Genomic DNA, 21,521 nt, shown 5'->3' with positions numbered 1-21,521 from the left:
CTGGGAGAGGAGGGTCCTGGAGAGCTGCTGCTCTCCCGTGACAGCTTTGTGTATTGGGGACAAGCAGCACGAGCCACCCCTGGCCATACACCCTGGGCAAACAGGGAAAGTCAATAAGGACAATCCAGGCTGTGCTTCAGCACCAGGAGCTCTGTGTGACGTGTGAGGGAGCAAACCCATTTGCTCCCATGTGCCCCCATCACACCCTGTGCGCTGCCAGGAGGGGTTTCCCAACAGGGAATGCATTTCCAGCACAGCAATAAGGAACAGTGAAAATGCCAGTGAAAGTTGTGTCACCAAGGCACTGCTCTGATGTGCTCTAAGAGCCCAATGACAAATGCTGAGCATATGGAAACTGGGTACAAAGTACCAGGTTTGAACATTGGCTCAGACTCAGAGATTAGGTTTTGTTAATCTCAGGCTTGTCTAGAACACACCTGGCTGGTTTGGCAGCCACCCAAGGGGCAGAAAATCCCAGTCCTGCCTGGTCCTGCAGCACGGGGAGCACTGAGCATCAGCACAGCCTGGAGGGGCTGGTTCTGCCCTGGGTGCTCCAGAGGGCTCAGTGTTGGGCAATGTGTGAAGAGCAGCACCAAAGCTCAGGGCAGCTGGACATGTCTGAGTGCTGGAGGGATGCTGTCTGCTGCAGAGATGGTGTCCTCCCTCCTGCCAGCATCCAGGGATGCTACTCCTGTGCTGGCCAGGACAGGGGAGCCAATTAGCCCGAGTGACACAAGGAGCAGCCCCACAGGGCTGCAAAGGGAGGTGACAGCAGCAGGATGCCCCAGCCCAGCCAAGCATGCCCCCAGAGCAAGAGCCAGCCAAGGAAGGATGGGTTTTAACAGAGGATGCAGAGATGGGGGAGATGTCCCCAGTGTCACGAGGGTGAGTGTCAGAGCACAGCCCACTGTCAGCATCTCAGCCAGGCCAGTGCCCAGGCAGGGACATTGCCAGTGGCTGTCCCCACCTGCCAGCCACAACAGGGACACTGCCTTGCACAGTTCTCTGCAAAGTCTCTCACAACCAGCAAGACTCATTTTCATTATTTATTGATTTTTTCCTTGATTTCCTCCATTGTTGGCTGACCACAAGAGACAGACCTGAGGTTTTCCTGGGGGCTGCCATGGGTCACAGTGTTTTTACAGTGCTGCACTCACCAGGATGCCCAGGCCAGGAGTTCAGCTTTGCCCTCACCAGGTCTCAGGGTGTTTTTCCACCCCTGTGCCCTTGGGACTTGGCTCTCCAGGAATTTCCTTGATGTGCCTCAGGATAAGAACCTGGGACAAGCATCAGTGGGATCCTGCAGCTGTAGAGAAGGAAGGGCAGCAGCAACCCACACCCTCCTTTATTTGCTCGGGGATTTTTAATTGCCAGTGCTGAGCTTGTCAACCCAGCCTGTAAAGCTTGGCCGAGGGCTTTGTCACACTCAAGGTCTGTCCCTTGCTGGGTGTGTGCCTGGGTGTGGTGCTTGGGGACAACATCCAGGGCGCCGGGGGCTCACCCAGGGAGCCCAGCGGGACCGGGGCGGGTCCCTGTCCCCGCGGGTCCCTTCTGCCTCCCCCACACTGCTGAACGGAGCCTCCAGGGATAAAGTCACCGCCAGCACCTGGCGCTGGATGGTGCTGTGCACTTCACCAGCACTGCCAGGGGATGGCCTGTGGATGGTGAGGGGTGCAGGGTGATTGCCACACGGACAGTGCTGCCAGCCCTGTGCCTGGACCTCCTGGGATGCATTCAGGAGTGTGTACCCAGAGGTGCAGGAGCAGAGAGGCTCCCAGTGCAGATCCTGGCATCCCTGCTCACACATTTTCCCCTCTCTCATCCAGCTGTGGTCAGTGACAGCCACCCAGCTCAGCTGGGCCGTTCCCCAGCAGGATGGGTGTGGGCACATGTGCACAAGTCAACCCCAAACACGTCTCTGTATTTGTGTGCAAGGTGCCTTCAGCATCCTGCAGCTCTTGCAGGCTGGCTCGCAGTGACACAGGGACAGGCAGGACATGGTGGCTTCAACGTGCCTCATGCACAGGCAGGAGCAGCCAGCCACGTCCAAGAGAGAGGGAAACCTCCCAGCTGTGTGTGCTTGTGGCAGGGACTGTGAGATTTCTGCTGCCCCCTGACCCACCCACGAGCCTGCACACCCCAGCAGCCCCAGAGCACCAGCTCTGATGGTGCCCAGTGTCCTTTCCAGCCCAGGGACACAGCTCCTTTGCTCTTCTGCTGCCCCAGACCCCTCAGGCTGGGGCAGAGCCCTCTCCTGATAGCCCCAGTGGCAGGGCAGGAGTGGGTGAAGCATCTGTGGGTCCCTGTCCCTGGTGCTGTGCAGCACTGGGAGCACTGGCCCAGGCCCAGTGAGGTATTGACTCAAGGGCTTATCTTTCCCTCTGGGTTTTTGTGGTTTTGTGCTTGGTCTGTTTGCTCCAGGCTGAGGGTTGTTCCAGGTCCTTGGGCTTGGCATAGAGCCCACGTGGGCACTGGGAACCAGCGGCTCCCTCTGTTCCCTGTCCAGTCTGTGCTCCCCCAGACACCCCACTGACACCAGTGGCCCAAAGCCCAGCAGCCCCCAGTGCTTCCTGCAACCCCAGAACACTGTGGGGTGACTCCAGGAGTCCCCTCTTGTGCCTTGGACCTGCTCTCAGCACTCTGAGTTCTTCCTACTCTTCCCCTCCTGGATCCCTCACTGGGCACAGGGACAGGGATCAGGGGCAATATCAGCCCCAGCAGGGTTTGCTCATGAGTCTGGGCCTTCCAGGGAGGGAACAATCCTCCTTTTGTGCCCAAATGTGACCAGCCTCACTTGTACCTTGAGCTGGGCTGATCCTGGACATCCCTGGGCATGCTGGCACCCCTTCTGCAGCCAGGAGTCTGCTGGTGCTTCTGTCTGGGATTTGTCTGGTGGGGAATGGTCCCCTGAGGCCCAGAGTTTTGATTCCACATGTCTTTATTGAAGAGAACTTCGATTTCTTAGCTATCATCAGGCTCTATAAAAGCATTCACATGTCCTGTCTGTTTCTAGGGAGAGAGGAAAGGATGGGAGCAGATGTCAGGAGTGAGCAGATGAAGAGGAGCAGCTCCACACGAGGACTCTGCTGTGCTGCTCTTGCACAGCCAGCACTGAGAGCACAGGAGCTGTGTCACTCTGCTGTGCTCAGGACACCCCCTGAAGGATGGACACCCCTTGTGCACCCTCTGCAATCAGTTTGCACTCACCCCCTGCCCACTGCTGGCTCAGAGGGCCCAGCACCAGCAGCCTGCTGGCAGCACAGCCCCCTGCCTCTGTCCTGACCAGGGACCACCAACCCACAGGCACCAGTGACAGCTGTGCCACCCCTCCTGCAGAGTGTGATGGCCCAGCAGGGCTCACACCTGCACACACAGCCCAGCTCCAGCTGAGGGCCCGGGCTGGGACCTGCTCTGCAGTGCTGCCAGAGACAGACAACAAAATCCAACAGCACAGAGCACTCCCTGGGTAAAATGCAGCTGCTGGAGGTGTCTGGGCTGCTCCAGCCAGGGTCCCAGGCACTCCCTGAGGGCATTTCAGGAAATACTCAAAAGACCTCAGTCCAAAGAGCTGCTGGAGCTGAGCAGAGCTGCAAGGGCCAGGAGAGATTCAGTGTTTCTGCCACAGCTGCCAAACCAGGAGTGGCTCAAAACCATGGGCTCACTCCAAATCCAACCCTCAGGGCAAAGGAGAAGGGAGGTAAGGAGCTCTCCTGGTCTCCAACATCTCCATTCTCCTGTGCCCCTGAGGCAGAGTTCAGCTGACCACAAAGACACTTGGGTAGGATGGAAGCTTTTATAACACTATCAAATATAGAACACCTCTCAAACACATAACACCTATCAAACACATAACACCTATCAAATATATAACAACCAAGAGGTTGTTCAGCACTTTCCTTCACAAACACCTCTCTCAGCTGTTTCAAATTTCACCAGGATTTATTTTGTTGTAATTTCCCCTCCTGGAGGATCTGCCCCTGATGTGGAATTTGGTTCTCTGCAGAGCAGCTGGCACTCAGGGACTTGGCCACTCACTTTCCCACTGCCCTGAGCACAGCCTGGGACAGACAGGACTTTACAGGTGGCTTTATCAGGCCTTTGGTGTCCTTGCTGTCCCTGATTTTAGCCCCACAGCAAGGGCAGTGGGGTTTGGGGGCAGCTGTCAGTGTGGGAGCTGCTGTTTGGGGGCAGCCAGCAGCTCTCCTCTGTCTCCAGCTCCTGGGCATGAGGCTGGTGGTAGGGCTGGTGTCAGTCCCTGCCATGAAGAGGGGCTGCAGCTCCCTGGAGCTCTCAAACCATTCTGTCTCCCAGGGAAGCTCCCTGCTTACCTCCACAGCCATGCTGGGCAGGACCCACAGCCCCAAAGCACTAAAATTACTTTGGTTTGAAACCAAGGCACATTTGTGCCCCAATCCTGTCCTAGATAGGACAGAAACCTCCTTCCAGTTCCCCAGAACACCCATCAGAGAGCTGTCACCCTAAGGGATGTCCCCAAGCACACTGAGCAGGGGGTGCAGAGCAGAGCCTGTGCCAGGGGTTTGTTCTGTTTTGGGGACATCAATTTGGTGCCACTTCTCTGGGACTGTTTCATTAAAGTTGCTGCTTTCCTCTCCAAATCTGTCTGTCCCCAGGCAGGGCTGGTGAAGTGAACAGGAACCTCTGGTTGCAGTAGCTCTGTGGAGGAGCAGCTTTTACAGGAGGGTGAATGAGATCTGGAAGTTGGGATAAATCAGACCATCAATGGCAAACATCAGCATCATTAACTCTGCCCTGGCAACATGGAGAGACCCCTCCAGTGCAAGGAAAAAATATAAAAAAAAAAAATTAAAAATACAGGCATTGTTGGCTCTGCTGCATTTGCAATCAATGAGGCAGCAGACATTGATTAATTATTTTCCCTGTGAATATAACATCATGTCAAGAGAATCTCCGAGATTTTTGGAGGTCCCTGAGGCTCTGGCAGCCGGTGCCAGGAGATCAGGAGCCTCATCACCGAAACAAGCAGCTGTGCTCCCTCTGCAGGAGTGCCCTGCGCCCCGGGGCAGCCTGCCAGAGCCTCCATCCAGCAAGGAAGGGCAAAGCCTGCAGCCAGGAACGGCATCCAGTACAGACAGAGGCTGCTCCTGCTGCCCCCAAGGCCACCTTTGCCCAGAGTGGAGAGGGACCAGCACCCTGTGGCCTGCCAGGCACCCCACACTGCTCTGCCCCCTTGCAGCTGCTGGGCTGGGGGACAAGCAGGATTTGCACATCCTGGAGGAACTGGTTCTCCCAGCCCGCAGAGCCCCTCCTGCCCATCTCCATCTCCTCCAGAGCTGCAGCAGGGGCTGCCCCAGCCCAGCCCCAGCTGGCTCCAGCACAGCTGCAGGGATGGGCAGGAGCTGGGGTTTAACCCCCCAGGGGTGCTGGGGGTGGGATGCAGCAGCAGCAGCTCCTGTGCCCTCCACACCCCAGAGGATGTCCCCAGCTCCCCGTCCTGTCCCACAGGTGACACTGCTGCTCAGCTGTCCCAGGGCCACCACGGCTGGGCAATCCACAGGGAATGAAAACCTTGGGACCAAACCCTTCCCTCAGGAGGCTCCAGGTCTGGCTGCAGGTGACATCTCACTCCAGCAGTCACAGTCACCAGCTGTGCCCAAGGAGAAGCTCCCAGAACATTTCCTGAAGATCCCAGGTATCACAGCAGCCACCTGCAACCCTGGATTATGCCAGGGGCTGCCAGCTCCAGCCCCTGAGGCATCCAAGGAGAGTTTTCTGGGAGTCTCCACACCTTTTATTAAAGTGAAATGACCCCAGGCTTTCCTATCCCACAGGAGTGTTTCTCAGGAACATTTCCTATCCCACAGGAATATTTCTCAGGAACATTTCCTATCCCACAGGAGTGTTTCTCAGGAACATTTCCTATCCCACAGGAATATTTCTCAGGTACATTTCCTATCCCACAGGAGTGTTTCTCAGCTCACAGAACCCTGAATCCCTCCCTCAGGCAGGCCATGGGGGATTCCAGGCCCTGCCTGCCCTCAGCCTGGCAGGAAGGGCTGCTCAGGGCTCCTGCCCCAGGGTCTGGCTATGCACAGGGCATTGGTGCCCTGCAGAGCTCCTGGTCAGGCACAGCTCTGCCACAGGGGAGATTTGCCATCAGCCAGAAGATAAATCACTCTGGAGACAAGGAAAATTGCTTTCCCAGCTCAATTTCCTGTGGCAAAATGGGACATGAGTTAAGGCAAAATCTGCTCAATTTTTTTTTTTCCCAGTAAAGTGTTTCCTGCTCATTGCCAGCCATTACTGGAAGAGGAGTGCAGACATCTCTGGTGATATTCCTGAGGTTTTTTCATGGTACATCACTACATTTTTCACAAAAGGATATGTAAGGATGACACAGAGAAATGTAAATCCTGTCCAGGCAGCTGAGCAGAATGAGTCCCTGGGTGCTGAAGTGACCCAGGGAATGCTGAAATGACCCAGGGAATGCTGGTGTGACCCAGGGAATGCTGGTGTGACCCAGGGAATGCTGAAATGACCCAGGGAATGCTGGTGTGACCCAGGGAATGCTGGTGTGACCCAGGGAATGCTGAGAAGGGCAGGACTGACCTCACCCTTCTCTGCCCCATAGCTTTGTCCCCTGCCAACAGGGACAGAAATCAGCCCCTCACCAAGGGACAGCTCCAGAGCCACTCCTGTCCCCATGATCCCTCATTTAGGGCTCAGGGATCCCATCCCAGTGAGCCACCCCTGCCGTGTGCACTGATGTCACAGTGGGGACAGTGGCAGAGCCCCCCAGGGCTGCACAGAAACCCACCATCCTGGAGAAGAGCCCACCCAGGCCATGGGCGGGGCAGTGGAGAAGGGTGGGCAGTGGAGAAGGGAATCTGCCACGTGCTGGAGATGGAGCCAACGGGATCCTGTCTGGAGAGCCCCAGGGGTGGGGACAGCCAGGTCAGTGTCACCTCCTGTCCGTGTCCCAGACTGCCCAGCCCCAGCCCAGCCCCCAGCTGCCCGTGGCTCTCCAGGCTGGCTGCAGGGCAGAGAGGGAGCTTGGAGGAGCCTCCTGCTCAATTATTCATGGCCAGATGTGGCTGATGGAGCTGGGGCTCTCTAATGGAGCCTGCAGCAGTCCCTGCCCAGCCAGCACTCCCGGGCTGCACAATTCCCTTCCTGCCATCCCCGTGCCATAAAAATGCCACCTTCTGCTGCTAATGATGCATTACACAGCCGTGGCTGGGCTCAGAGCTGCTGCCAGCCTGCAGACACTGGGCTGGGCTCTGGGAGGGCTGTGCTCTCCAGCCTGGGAGGTGGCACACACTGGCATCTGCCAGGATTGTGCTGCAGCAGCCACAGCCCAGCTGAGAGCAGCCCAGGGAGGGGCAGGGGCACAGCTGGCACAGCTGGGGCACAGCAGGGCCTGCACAGAGCCCAGCTCAGGCAGAGGAAGGGAAGGAGGTGGCAGAGGACACCTGGGGATATTCCAGCCAGGGAGCAGGGTGTGCTGGCTGCCTGCAGGGAGTGTCCCTGTCCCTGCAGCCAGGCCAGTGCCATCAGCTGAGCTTTGTGTGCACAGCCCTGGCCTTCCTCAGCAGCAGCAGAGCCACTGACTCCCTCCCCACACTCACACTGAGCAATAATTGCCCTGATGGGCTCTCCAGGTCACCTGGCCCATCACTCCTTGGGTGACCCCTGGCTGCTGCTGAGCAGAGCCTGGCCACTGGGCAGGCGACAGGGGACAGGGGACAGGGCTTCAGTGTCACCTGTGGCACAGGGGATGGGACACTCCAGCCCTCTCCAGCCATGGGGAGAGGGGGAGCAGGGCTGGGCCAGGGCAGCACAGAGGGGACTCTGATGGGAGCCACAGGGTGGATTGTGAGTGAAGGGGATATCTGGGATGCAAGACCAGTGACACACAGGCATGATGGAGCCAGGGCACCCAGGGCACCTGGGATGGGGTCAGGAACCTCCAGCAGCTCCAGATGAAATCCCAAGCAGATCTGTGTGTTGGGAATACAGCCCAAGTGCTGCACAGGAGCAAGGATAAGGCAGATGTGAGGATGAAATCCTGCCCTGTGAGGGTGGGCAGGCCCTGGCACAGGTGCCCAGAGAAACTCTGGCTGCCCCTGGATCCCTGGAAGTGGTCAAGGCCAGGCTGGATGGGATTTGGAACAGTCTGGGATAATGGAAGGTGTCCCTGTCATGGCAGGGGTGGCTCTGGATGGGGTTTAAGGTCCCTACCCACCCAAACCAGTCTGGGATTCCATGAAATCCCTATCTCAGAGCTGCAGGCCTGAGCTATCCTTGGGATATCAGGTCACCATGGCAAACCAAAGCACTGAGATCCTCAGGACTGAGCTGGAAATGGCCCTGTATCCTCTGGTGGACACACAGGATGAGCTGGGCAGCATCTGGGTTTGCTGGAGATCCAGACATCTTCCCAGGGACATCAGCAGAAAAGGCTCAGCAAGTCCTGGTGTGCTTTAACAGCACTCAAACAGGCTGAGGGCAGCTTTTCCATCTGCACAGGAAGGATCTGATCCTGGCACATCCCAGCCTCAGCCAGCAGGCACATTCCCTGGAGGAGCACTGGCCATGAGCCCCAAGGCCTGGAGCTGGTGTGGGGACAGTGGGGACATGGGGACAGTGGCCCTGGGCACCAGACACACCTGTGCAGCTCAGGAGATGCCACCCCTGGATTCTTGGCACAGCATTTCCTGGGATATCTCCAGTTCCTGCTGCTCTGGCAGGCGCTGTGGGCTCTGGGGCTGCCCCTGCCAGCCCTGGCCAGCAGGACCACCCTGTGGGAAACACCCTCCTCTCCTCCAGGTCTGTGGATGTCCCCCCAGCCCCAGTCCCCCTGCCCTGATACAGCACAAGACATCCCCAAGCCCTCCCAGTGCTGCCCCTGGAGCTCTTCCCAGTCCCCACTGCCTTCCCAAATATCTGCAGCCACCCTGTGCCACCTCCCAGCAGCCCTGTGCCAAGGGGCTGTGCCCTGGCACCCTGCATTAATTGCCCAGACAGACTAATAATAGGGTTTATTATTAAATAATGAGGCATGGACACGTCATGATCAGGTCATCATTTCTTATGAAACAGGGTTTCCATTCCAGTGCAGTGTCTTAGGCACTTTTCCCAGCTCTTCACACAGGGATCAGGGTCATGGCACCCCAGGCTTGGGTGGGGACAGTGGGACAGGGCTGGGGCAGTGCAGGCACATCAGGGGATCAGCAGGCCAGCAGTGCAGTGTCCCCAGCTGTGACCCCAGGGATGGCAGGGGACACCATCAGCTCCTCTGCCCCACACTGCTCCCCCTTCCCAGCCCCAAGCTGTCATTACTTGTTGCCCTGAAATTTTCTGTGCTGTCCCAAAGCCACCTCAGTGGCACTGCTGGCCATGTTTGCCCCTCCCTTGGGAGCAAGGGAACACTGTGCCAGCCTGGTGGCCACTGTCACCTCCCATGGGGCACAGTGAGGGGGGTCCTACTCACATTGGGGTTATGGTGAGGAGTGTCCTACTCACATTGGGGTGATGGTGAGGAGTGTCCTACTCACATTGGAGTGCCAGTGAAAGATATCCTGCTCACATTGGAGTGCCCATAAGAGACATCCTGTTCATGTTGGGGTGGCAGTGAAGGACATCCTGCTTATATTGGGGTCCCATGAGGGACATTCTGCTCACATTGGGGTGATGGTGAGGAGTGTCCTGCTCACATTAAGGTGCCCATGAGGGATGTCCTGCTCACACTGGGTGCCCATGAAATGACACATTCCCAGGTGACAGAGTGAGATCAGCACCCACAGGGCCTGGGTCTGGGTCAGGAGGACAAAGGTGGTGAAGATGCAGACTGGGCTGAGGACAAATGCCATGAGTGACCCCAGCACCTGCAGGGGTGTCCAGCAGCCCCCTTCCTCCTCTCCTGAGAGCAGGCTCAAAGCTCCCCAAATCCCAGCTGTGCCTCCCTGCTGCCCACTGCCCTTCCAAAGCATGGCCGTGAGCTGGGGGCTGACACTGGGGTCCCCTCAGGTGGGACCAGTCCCAAAGAGGGCAAAACCAGGAGGTTTGAGGGGGTGAGCAGTGCCCAGCCTGTTTGGCACAGGTGAAAATGAGCCTCTAGCTGTGAGACCTCAGGAGTGGGATACAGGGACAAGGAAATGTCATTCTGCCACAGGGCTCTAGCAAGGACAGCAGGGATCCCAAATCTGCCCCCTTAGGATGGCCAGAACTTGGGTTTACTCCCAATGCCTGTCCCTGGGACCCTGGACAGGAGGGATGCTGTGATGAGAGGATGGCCACGACCCTGGGGAGCTCAGAGAGGTGAGGGAGGGCACAGCTGGGACTGCCTGTGGGATGAGCTGGCCTCCCTTCCCACCCCATGGCACTGCAGGGAGGCTGGAAGGGGAAAGGTGAGCTCAGCAGGGCCAGCATCACTCTCTCCATCCTCTGGTTCCACTGCCCTCGTGCCTGGCAGCTGCAGGCTCTGATTTCTCCATCCCTGCCATGAAAGCCATGAGTTTGCTCCAGGCTGGCTGCATCACAATGATCCCAATGTCCTGGGAGCTCAGGGACCTCCAGCAGCCCCCAGCCTGGCAGCCCTGACCCCCAGAGCCCCTGGCTGTGCCTGGGGTTACAGTCCCAGCCCAGCCAGAGCTGGGAAGGAGCTGGGCAGGGGCAGCAATGCCCCCTTGGCCCCTGCAGGTGCTGTCACAGCGTGCAGGAGGATCCTGTCCACAGAGACCCTGCAGGAAGGCACCAGCAGTGTTTGGCTGCAGTTTTTAACCAAAAGGGACAGATAATGCCAGCAGTGACACTGCAAGTCCCTGGAGATCTGCAGGAAGGTCTGAAAGTCCCTTCAGTCCCTGGCCAGATGAGAGAGCTTCACCAAATGCTGCTTCTGGCCTTTCTCCAGGAGCTTCAGAGAGATGCTCCAGCCCCTCCACACTCTGGTGTCCCAGCTGATGCCACCCCTGCTACAAGTCCCTCCTGACCAGCAGCAGCCAGGGCAGCACGGCCGCCAGCATGGCCAGGGTCAGGACGAGCATCACGGCCAGGGCCATGGGGGACTGGCAGCACTTCAGCCCCAGGGCCGGGCTGGACGACACCGAGCTGGCCGTGTCCGCCGCGCCCCTCCCGCCCGCGGAGCCGCGCTCCGCGGCCACCAGGGGCATGCCGTGCTCGCTGATGACAAAGATGTGAGCTTCCCGTGCCAGCACCCCCGGCAGCCCCGGCGAGCACCGCTCCAGGCTCTGCACCGGCAGCACGAAGTGACTGGGCACCACCAGCGTGTTGCCGGCTTCGCTTTTGGCCAGGTGCGACAGGGAGGATGGCGACAGGGGCATCTCCGTGGCCCGGGGACCGGGGGCCGGCCACAGAGCCCGCTTCTTGCTGAGGAAGGTGACGTAGCGGCACACGGGGCAGATGATGCTGCTCTGGACGTGCCCGTCCAGCTTGGCCGACAGCAGGCACTTCACCAGGCAGTCGTGGCAGAAGGTGTGGCCGCAGCTGAGCCGCCGGTGCGTGGCCTCCAGGGGCTGGAACTTCTCGTAGCACACGGGGCACTCGGCCGGGGCGCCCTCCTTGCTGCAGGAGCTCTCGGACATCCCTGCTGCGCCGGCCGCGGGAGCTCCCCGGCTGCCAGGGAGAGGCACCGAGGGTTAATTAGGGTCTGCTGGCAGGGATTAGTGCATCTCTTCAGCTCTCCTCCTCCTCCTCGCTGCTCTCCTGGCACTGCCCTTCACCCGACAGGAGGGGGGATGGGTGCCGGGCATGGCCTGAGCACTCAGCAGCATTACAGCTCCCAGGGCTGCCCCTGGGGCAAGGCACTGATGGTGGGAGGATCTCAGCTCCAGAGCCCTCCAGGGCCTAAAAATCCTGCCTAAAAAACCACAGGGGCAGAGGGCTGAGGCCCTGGACGGAGCCCTGTCTGCTGAATTGCTGGCACAGACTGTCATTCCAAGTACAGGTTGTGCCTCGAGTGCCCCTGTGCTCAGCTGCAGCTGCTGGCAGCTGGGAATCCCCATCCTACCACAGAAGCTGCCAAGGACAGGGAGATGCTCCCACCCCAGAGACCCCCAAGGGGAGCTTGGAGCAGCAGGGCTGGTGGAGCAGGGAAGGAGCCAGGGAGGTGACCCAGCCAGGGCAGGCAGCAAACACCCACAGCAGGCTCCTTCCAGGTTGCTGGGGGATGGCCCAGGCTGGTGGCCAGGCCATGGTGGTAGCCAGGCCATGGTGGTGGCCAGGCTGTGGCATCTCCAGGCCGTGTCCATGCTCAGGCTGGAGCTGGGTGCAGCAAGCCTGTATCAGGCTCAGTCACAGAGGAGGGAAGGCAGATCCAGCCCAGCCCAGCCCAGCCCAGCCCAGCCCAGCCACCCTGGCCCCAGAGCAGGGCAGTGTGGGGAGCTCTGAGCCCCAGATGGGGCTGAAGCTCTGCCCTACATCTCCCCAGGCACAAAGGGAGAGGGCAGAGAAGAGCAGGGAGAAGGTAGAGAAGAGCAGGGAGAGGGCAGATCTTCAGCTTAGTTCTCTCTGACCAGCTCAGGAGCCAGCCTTTCATCAAAAGCCGTGGGCTTTTCCAGACCTGGTGGCATTTTCAGACCTCACCCAGCCTGCAGCCTTTTTCTCACGCATGACTGTGCCAGGGACACCCTCCCAGCCCATCTGGAGGTTCTGCCATGCCCTGCCGGGCTGCCCTCCCCCTCTGGGCCATCACCCCGGCCACAGGGACACCAGGAGCCGCCCCCTCCCCAGGCACGGGGCAGAGCCAGGCTCCTGCTCTGCTTTAGGAGCGATCAGGGATTGCTGCTCCCCTCTCCCCGTGCTCCCCCGTGCCCCAAAGCCCCTTACCTGCTGTAGGGCCCCGGGGCAGCAGCCCCTCCATGCACGGCTGTCCCCAGCCCCGGGAGAGCACCGGGACACCCGCGGGACACCGGGACAGCTGCGGGACACCGGGACAGCTGCGGGACACCGGCTGTGTCTGAGCAGGGCGCGTTGTGCAAAGGCAGGAGCGGGGATAGGGCAGGGACAGGGCAGGGACAGGGCAGGGACAGCTCCGGCTGAGTGAATGCGGAGGAACCCGTTCGGCCTTTAAAGAGCTCGCACTGGCCCGCTTGGGCAGGGAGTGGGCGAGGAGCTGGCGTCAGGCGTCGGGGCAGGGACGGGAGCACAGGGACAGGAGAACAGGGACAGGAGGGACGAGACTGGAGGGTCAGGGACAGGGGAGGCACAGGGACAGGAGGTACAAGGACAGGAGACACAGGGACAGAAGGCACAGGGACAGGGACAGGAGGCACAGGGATACAGAAGGCACAGGGGCAGAGGAGGCACAGGGACTGGAGGCACAGGGACAGGAGAACAGGGACACAGGAGGGACAGGGTCAGGGACAGGAGGCACAGGGACACAGAGGGCACAGGCACAGGTCCTGCCTTGCACGTTGTCCCCGGGCTGATCGCTCTGGGGTCAGTCCCAGGAATCTGGCACTGAGGAGATGCTGTGTGCCTCTGGAGCTGCACATCCTGCAGCAGGTGTGGGAGCAGGGCTGGGCTCCTCAGCTCCACTGCCCCCCACCCACCCTGCCCTCGTTCCTTCTCCCCAAGCCCCCTCCCCTTCTCACCCCCCAGTCCCTCCATTCAGCCCTGCTGTCCCTGTCCCACCAGGGCTCCGGATGATACTGAATGGCCCAGCAAAGTCCCTTGAACAGCCATGGGGGGCTTTGCTGTTGCGTCCCTGTCCTTGGGTGTTGCAGCATCTCCCTGAGCCATGCTCCAAGTGCAGCAGGAGCTCCGTGGGCTCAGGAGGGGCAGGAGCCCCATCCTTGGCCATCTCAGCACCCTCAGGTGGCTCATGAGCCACTGGCCACGTGCAGGTGGAAACCCCCTCAGAGAAGGTTCCCTGTCACCTCTCCTGTGTCCCAGAGAGCCACCTGTCCCTCAGCTGGCCCTCGGGCAAGGAGCCAAGAGACCTCTGCCCTGCCAAGCCCTGTGCAAGCTGCCAGGCAGGCTGGATCACTCCTGCCTCAATCCCAACTCTTCCCAAGCCCCCCTCTCACCCCAGCCTGAAGGCTCAGCCCACATTTCATCTTGCAAGTGGCTCCACAGAGATCAGGATGCTGTTTGCCCTACCAGAGGAGGTTCTGGGGTGGGCACAGTGGCCTCAGGGCACTCACTGCCCATAGGCCCTCCCTCCCTGTGGCCATGCACTCACAGGACATGGATTGGCCTGAATGGCCCAGCAGCCCTGGGGTCTTCATCAGGGAAAAGCTTCAGGAGAAACCTGGACATGCAAGACCCCACCTGCAGAGCTGCCTCAGCACAGAGAGGAGCTGGAGCTGCTGGGGAGATGCAGAGGAGGCTCAGGATGGGCAGAGGATGGAGCAGCTCTGCTGGGAGGAAAGGCTGGCACAGCTGGGATTGCTCACCTGCACAGGAGAAGCTTTGGGCTGAGCTCAGTGTGACCTTGCAGGGCCTGAAGGAGCTGCAGGAAACATGGAGAGAGACAATTCCCAAGGGATGGAGGGACAGGACACAGGGAATGGCTTAAGACACAGGGCAGGGCTGGATGGGATATTGGGCAGGAATTGTTCCCTGTGAGGGTGGGCAGCCCTGGCACAGGGTGCCAAGAGCAGCTGTGGCTGCCCCTGGATCCCTGGCAGTGCCCAAGGTCAGGCTGGACACTGGGGCTGGAGCAGCTGGGACAGTGGGAGGTGTCCTTGCTATGGCAGGGGTGGAGGAGTTGATCTTTAAGGTCCCTCCCAACCCAAACCATCCATGACACAGGACCAGAGAGCTCTGCAGGACATTCCCAGCTCCAGGAAGGTCCCCATAGCTCTGTGGGATAGAGGGAAGAGGAGATTACCCCTGGTAGCCAAAGCCCAGGGAGAAAGGCCCTGCAGTGCCTCTGTGGGCCGGGCAGGGCTCGGGCAGGGCTCAGGTGTGGGCAGCAGTATCAGCCAGCCATGGGTGCAGGGCTTGCAACACACAGCTGGTTTCTGGACAGAGCAGTGTGGGTGCAGCCCCACCTGGGCACCCTGGTGCCCTCAGGGGTGCCCTCTGGAGCCCTGAATCCCTTCCCTCCCTGCAAGGACACCCTGAGCACATCACCAGCTTCCTCACCTCTCAGGCTCAGGGGTCGGGCTGCCTCACTTGTTATCCCAGTTTTGTTGAGAGGATCAGAAAATGAAGGTGAAACCTCTCCAGGGAGGTTGTGCCAGGGCTGGGGTTGCACCCCTTCTCTCCTGGGACACACATCCTCATCCCCTATTCCCTCTGGGACACACATCCCCATCTCCTATTCCCTCTGGGACACACATCCCCATCCTCTCTTCCCTTCCAGGGCAGACATCCCCATCCCCTGATCCCTCTGGAAGCTGCTGGAGGTGCCAGGCTGCTGACACCCACACAGTTCTCTGGTGAGTGCTCTGGGCCAGTGAGAGCAGATTTGGGGCAGCCAAGCATCTCCCCAGCCCCATTTTGCTCCCTGCTGCCATGAGATGGGGTGGGAATTCCTGTTTGCCATACTTTGAATGCTCTCTGCAGTCACTAACTGTGAGCTCATGGCTCTATACATAGGCACTGGAAAAACGAGTCTGCCTCCCTTCTCTGCTTGCACCACACCAAAATCAAAGCATATCAGATCCCTGGCTCTCCCAGCATTTTCACTCTTCCCCAGTCCTGGCTCTCCTCAGTGCCTTTGCCTCAGCAGAACATTTCCCAAGGGACAAGGCTGAGTCTGACAGTGCCTGAAGGACAAGAAACCAAGTTCAGGGGCAAAGCAAAATCCCTGAACCCTGCCTGTATTTTCTTTCCCTAGGTTTTAATAAGTCCAGCTCGTGGCCAGTGGTTCAGTCCCCTCAAACCAAGGCTCCAGAATCCTTTGATCCAAGCAGGAAAGTGGCTCCAGGCTCAGCTGCTCTAACAGATGAGACTTTCTCTGTGCTCAGGTCAGTGGCTGCCAGTGACCAAAGGACATTTCTGACCCAGAGGAGGACACAGCTCTCACTGAAGGGTTTGGGGAGGCCAAGGGCCCTTCCCTGCAACCCCCAACAGCATCTGGGAAGAACTTTGCAGCCTTTGGCAAGGACAGGAGGATGCAGAAACAGCCCTGGAGTTCCACAGCAGCACCCAAACTTTCCCCTGGCTGGGTGTGGAGGAGGAAGAATGAGTTGTGTGACAGTGTTTATTTTCAAAGCACATTTAAAGCCACAAGATTGCTCCATGTCTGAGCCTGGTACCAGGCAAAAAAAACCACTACAGGACTCAATATTTCCATATCAAATCCACACTGCAATTCCCTGGATCCTGAATGATGAACCAGGCACATTTCAGTGCCCCACATCCCTGCACTCAGCTGGGACAGGATCCTGGGGAGAAAATCCCAGCTGAAATTTTGATGGCAGCTTTGCCATGCAGGCACAACTCCTAGCGTGGTGGGTGAAGTCTGTGCCTTGGGAATGGTGAAAATGAGTGATTGTAAAGAGCTGCTGAGGGCTCCCTGTGCCCATGTTCTCCTCTCCCAGAACCATGAGTGCTCCAGGGAAGGGTGGCTGAGGGGCACTGGTGTCCCTGCCCAGCGGCCCCAGCGTGTCCCAGGGCTGCTTGCAGAGGGGAAGGGAGGCTGCTCCTCCTCTCTCTCCTCCATCCTTCCAGCTCCCATCACATCTCTTGCACCCTTTTCCCCATCCCTCTGGGGGTGCCTGGTGCCTGCCCCATCCCTCCCAGCTCACACACAGTCCTCCCAAACCCCCTCAGCTTTTCCCCTGGCCATGTCCACCCTGCAAACCTGAGGTTTTACAGGAGTTTCTGCTCAACTCAACCTCCCCCCACCCTTTACAGCTCCAGCTCAAGCACAGCGAGTCCTTGGCATTGCTGGGAATGAGGTGAAGGCAGGAAGGAGTAAATCCATGTTTGATCCTGGCCCAGGGAAATATTCCCAGCTGGGGAAGAAGCTCATTGAAGTAGAATTAATTTCCCTGGGCTGCACTGTGCTGGTGGAGGATTCAAGAGTCCTGGGCCCTGGGTTACATCCACTTCCATGCTGTCAAAATAAACTCAAACAGCTGGAAAGTTGGACAACTTCAAGGTAATCCAAGCTTTATAAAAGGAACAAGTTTATCCATCTTCTCCCATGCTTGCTTTGCTGGAATTAGAGTGGGGAAATCAGCATTTTTTCCTTCTTGTGGGATTCTGCTCCTCAGGCACATGGCAGGATGGAGCCCCACCAGCTGGATCCCACTTTAGCCAAGGCAGCCCAAAGACAAGGAGAGCTCCTGGCTCAGCCTGTCCGCGATGGTTCCCGCGGTGCCCAGGAGATGGTGCTCTCGGATGTGCTTTGGCACCGGATAAACGGCGAGCGCCGACGGCGAGTCCGGGATGCCGAGGGGGTGACGGTCCCAGCAGCTGGGGTGGGTGGGATCCGTGCGATTGCTCTTCCTCCTGCCATTCCATGGGGTGAGTGCTTCCCCCGCACAAGAACGGCTGGATGTGCCCCCAAACCCTGCTCCACCTGCGTGGTGTCACAGCCTCGACCTGCCCCTGCCTCCCGCTGCTGCAGCAAACCCCCTCGGGAATGACCCTGAGTCCAATCCTGACACCAAATATCGGGGATTTGTCCCATCCCTCCCGAGCAGAGCCACACAGCCCCACACTCCATGGGAGGGCAGCTCCAGTCTCCAGGGGCTCCTTCCCCAGTTATCCCCACCAAGGTGCGGGTATCACCCCGGAGCTGCCCTCAGGGAGTCTGGGGGCAGCCCAAGTGCAGCTCCCGGAGAGGCTGCGGCGCTCCGTGAGCCCCCTGGATGTGGCAGTAGCACGATCTAGCCCGTGTACCCCTCCCCTGCCCTGGGCTGCCCCCCCCGTACATTCCCCCGGCTCCCCCATCCCATCCATCCCTCCGGGATGCGCTTCCCAGAGGGATGCAGTGCCAGCGGGAATCCCGTGTGCCTAATGGGGAAACAATGCGGCTCCGAGGGCGCGGGCAGATGCTCAGGGACAAGAAAGGACTGTTCAGCAGCGGCAGCTGGGACTGGCACTCCCCCTCCCTCCCTGCTCAGAGGGGCTCGGGCTGGGGCTCTGTGGTAACTCACACTGATAGCGCTGTAGATTTAATTAACATATGCAGCTTGATAACCAAGATGCCTTGGCAAGAGCAAACAGAGCTCTGAAGATTACAAGAAGTTTGGATCAAGTCTGATTGACGGGAAAGATTTAACAAAGAAGAAATGTAAAGTTTGTCTGTGTGATGTTTAACTAAATGAATGTGGTAAAAAATTACTAGCCTTCCTGAAAATGCTATATAAGCATATGTAGCTCACAGTAAAGTTCAGATTCTGATTGTGAATCAGTAGTCCCCATCTCTCTCTTCAATAGTCGATTGGGGTCCTGCCCAGCCTTAAACCCAGTGTCCTTTGCACAGAGGGGATTGATTGCCTGACTGCCTCCCACCATCCCTTCTGGCTGCCTCACACAGCTCCCTCGAGACTTATTCCAGGAGGGAAGGCATAGAAACCCCACAATTCCAAGAGAAAATTCGCTGGAATTGGGGATTTGGAGCCTTTTACCCAAGTGAGATGTTCACCGTGGTTTAGGCTGCCCAGTGGTGTCATGGTTGGGGTTTTTCCTTCCCTTTCCTTCAGTCCCAGGGCTGGGATTGCAGAGATGTTTCTGCCTTTAATGGAACATATGCAGGTCAGCTGAGAACCCTACAGCAGCTCTGCAGCAGCACAGAAAGAAAAGGCTCAGTAATACCAAATACTCAATTTGGGTTCATTTAATGATTTTTCCAAGCATTTGCCAATGTAGTGCTGTGAGTGGAGGGTTTACAGGCAGAGCTGCTCTACCACGTGCAGGATCACTCAGCAGAACCCCAAGTGGGTTCTTGAGAGGAGGATGCTCAGCACAAAGTGCTGCTGCCCAGCCCCAGTGTCTGTCCCGTGGGGTCTGATCTGCATTTTGGCTGCCTGCAGTCCATATAAGGGAAGGATAACCTGCTGGACATCAGGGAGAAATTCTACACTGAACGGGTGGTCAGAGTGCTCAGGGAAGCAGTGGAATCAGCATGCCTGGAGGTGTCCAAGGAATACCTGCAGGTGGCACTCAGTGCTCTCGGCTGGTGACAAGGTGGGACTTGGGCACAGTTTGGATTTGGTGGTCTTGGACAACCCTCCAAGAGAGGGATTAGTGAGGAAATCCCTGCTCTTCTCCAAACACCAGTCCCAGTTGTCACTTCTCCCTCCCAAGCCACCACCGAGGTGAGGTTTCTCTCCAGGTAATTCCCAGGTGTATCTGCACCTCAAAGGGCCCCACATCTGGATCTGAGCCCTTAACTGATCTCCCAGGGTCCCACACCCACCCTGTGCCCCGTCTGTGTCCCCCTTGGGTGTGCCTGCAGCAAAGCCAGGCTGCCCGCAGATCCTCTCGGGCACACACGGCCTGTGGACACCCCCAGCTAATTCCCACAGCGGCTTCTCCCACCTCTGGGAGAGAACCCCTTGTGCTGGAATCCCTGTCTCTCCCTGGCCATCCCGGGAAGGGGTTTTTGGTGGGGAAGGCGGCGCGGCGGCTGCAGCAGGAGCCGCATTGTGCCGCTAATGCTGAGTGACTGCTCCTTTGTGCTGCCGGCAGCGCCCGGCCGCGTGGGAACAGCCCCGCACACAATGGGGGGCGGCCGGGGGTGAGCTCCGAGCAAACATTGACTTAAACCCGCTGTTAACCAGGCAGGCACCCCGCACCCCTGGGAATCGCAGTCCCCGCCGGCGCCGAGCCTTTGTCACCAGCGGTGGGACAGAGCATGCTCGGAAAGGTGACTCTGAGGGAGCTGCTGGCATCCGTGCCTGCTCCTGGGAAAAGAGGCACGAGGAGCACAGGCTGGGGTTTCCCAGAGCTCATTTCCCACGTCAGGATCTGTGTTCTGGTTATAGGATGGTTGCAGATCCACGCACATCCAGCATGGAGCGTTATCCAACACAGCGAGGTACCCCAAACCTCCTGGTGTGGGGCAGCACTGACCCCTGCCTCCATGGACAGACAGCCAGAGGTGCAGACGGATGTGCAAGAGAGCCCTCTCACCCCCCCCCACAGCTCCCCAGTGACACCTCAGCTTGGCTCATTCCCTCGCAGGGACACTTCTGTCCCCTCGGAGGAGCTGCTCCGTCACTGAAGAGTTAGGGAAAAGCTACACTGAGACCATGTGGGACACACAAACAGTGCATGACATTTCCTTACGGCTCCTGAGTGCAGTGGGAAAACCGAGTACACAGCCTTCTCTGGAGTGCAGTGCTGGACACCCAGCCTGCTCCAGAGCACAGAGATGGGCACCCAGCCTGCTCCAGAGCACAGGGATGGGCACCCAGCCTGCTCCAGAGTGCAGTGCTGGACACCCAGCCTGCTCCAGAGCACAGAGATGGGCACCCAGCCTGCTCCAGAGCACAGGGATGGGCACCCAGCCTGCTCCAGAGTGCAGTGCTGGACACCCAGCCTGCTCCAGAGCACAGAGATGGGCACCCAGCCTGCTCCAGAGCACAGGGATGGGCACCCAGCCTGCTCCAGAGTGCAGTGCTGGACACCCAGCCTGCTCCAGAGCACAGAGATGGGCACCCAGCCTGCTCCAGAGCACAGGGATGGGCACCCAGCCTGCTCCAGAGTGCAGTGCTGGACACCCAGCCTGCCTCAGAGCTCAGCATCACCAGCTCTGACTCTTCCCAACTGCCAGCAGCTTAGGGCTGGGTCCCAGGAAAGGAGCTTTTCTCCCAGATACCCTCCATGTTCTGCACAGCTACTTCGATGTCCCTCCCTGTCCTCCAGAGGGGGTTTGGCAGGCCAAGGGGATGGTCAGTGGGAGGGAGAAGGGGAGAGGTCGGAGGGAGAAGGGGAGAGGTGGGTGGGTTGGTCCAGGCTGTGGCAGCAGCAGCATCATCCTCTGGGAGCAGAGAACACAGGGGAAGGTGCACTGAGAACAAGGCTCTGTTCCCAGGAGGGATGAGGTGGCTCTAAGGGCACTTTGTCACCAAAGGATGACTGGTCCCAGGACGCTGTGGCCTCCCCCTCCTGGCACAGCCTCTAATTCAGGTGTCTCGGGGCCGTGCTGTGCTGCACGTCCTGGCCTGGTGCTCTGACGTGGCTCAGCAGCATCTGCGGCTTTGTGCAACACCCAGGTCACACAGGGTGACCCAGAAAGGGCCGGGCAGGTGTCAGGGACAGCCACGGCTGGCTGGACACCGACTGGGGAGAGGTGTGTGCTCTTCACCCTCGGGCTGCCTGCAATAATCCATGGGAAATGCAGGAAAAGCACGGATAGCCCCATGTACAAACGGATGGGACATGCTATGGGGACAGAGATGGCCGTGGTGGCACCGTGCCCACGGAGGGCACTGGCTGCCCCAGCTGCCCCAGATGCGGCTTGGGACACGGCCTGTGCCGGCAGCAGCGGCCCCGCGGCAAGGGGAGCACAGGGCATCGCGGCTGCCCCGCCCGCCGCTAATGACAGCCCCGACTGCTAATTACAGGGCAGGAAATGAAACACGCGAAGTCAGCTCCAGTATCGGGGCAGT

General features: G+C 59.0%; 1 protein-coding gene across 1 annotated transcript; it reads right to left on the bottom strand.

The window, feature by feature from the left end:
• Positions 1-10,952: 10,952 nt before the first annotated feature.
• On the bottom strand, positions 10,953-11,582 carry RNF222 (ring finger protein 222; the record flags this gene model as incomplete). Its single annotated transcript, XM_079323837.1, has 1 exon — positions 10,953-11,582. The coding sequence occupies one exon, from the start codon at positions 11,580-11,582 to the stop codon at positions 10,953-10,955; it is 630 nt and encodes a 209-aa protein (XP_079179963.1).
• Positions 11,583-21,521: the final 9,939 nt, after the last annotated feature.

Source organism: Erithacus rubecula (assembly GCF_903797595.1).
Source record: "Erithacus rubecula genome assembly, chromosome: 20".
Classification (NCBI taxonomy): domain Eukaryota; kingdom Metazoa; phylum Chordata; class Aves; order Passeriformes; family Muscicapidae; genus Erithacus; species Erithacus rubecula.
This window is presented reverse-complemented; position numbering and strand designations above follow the sequence as displayed.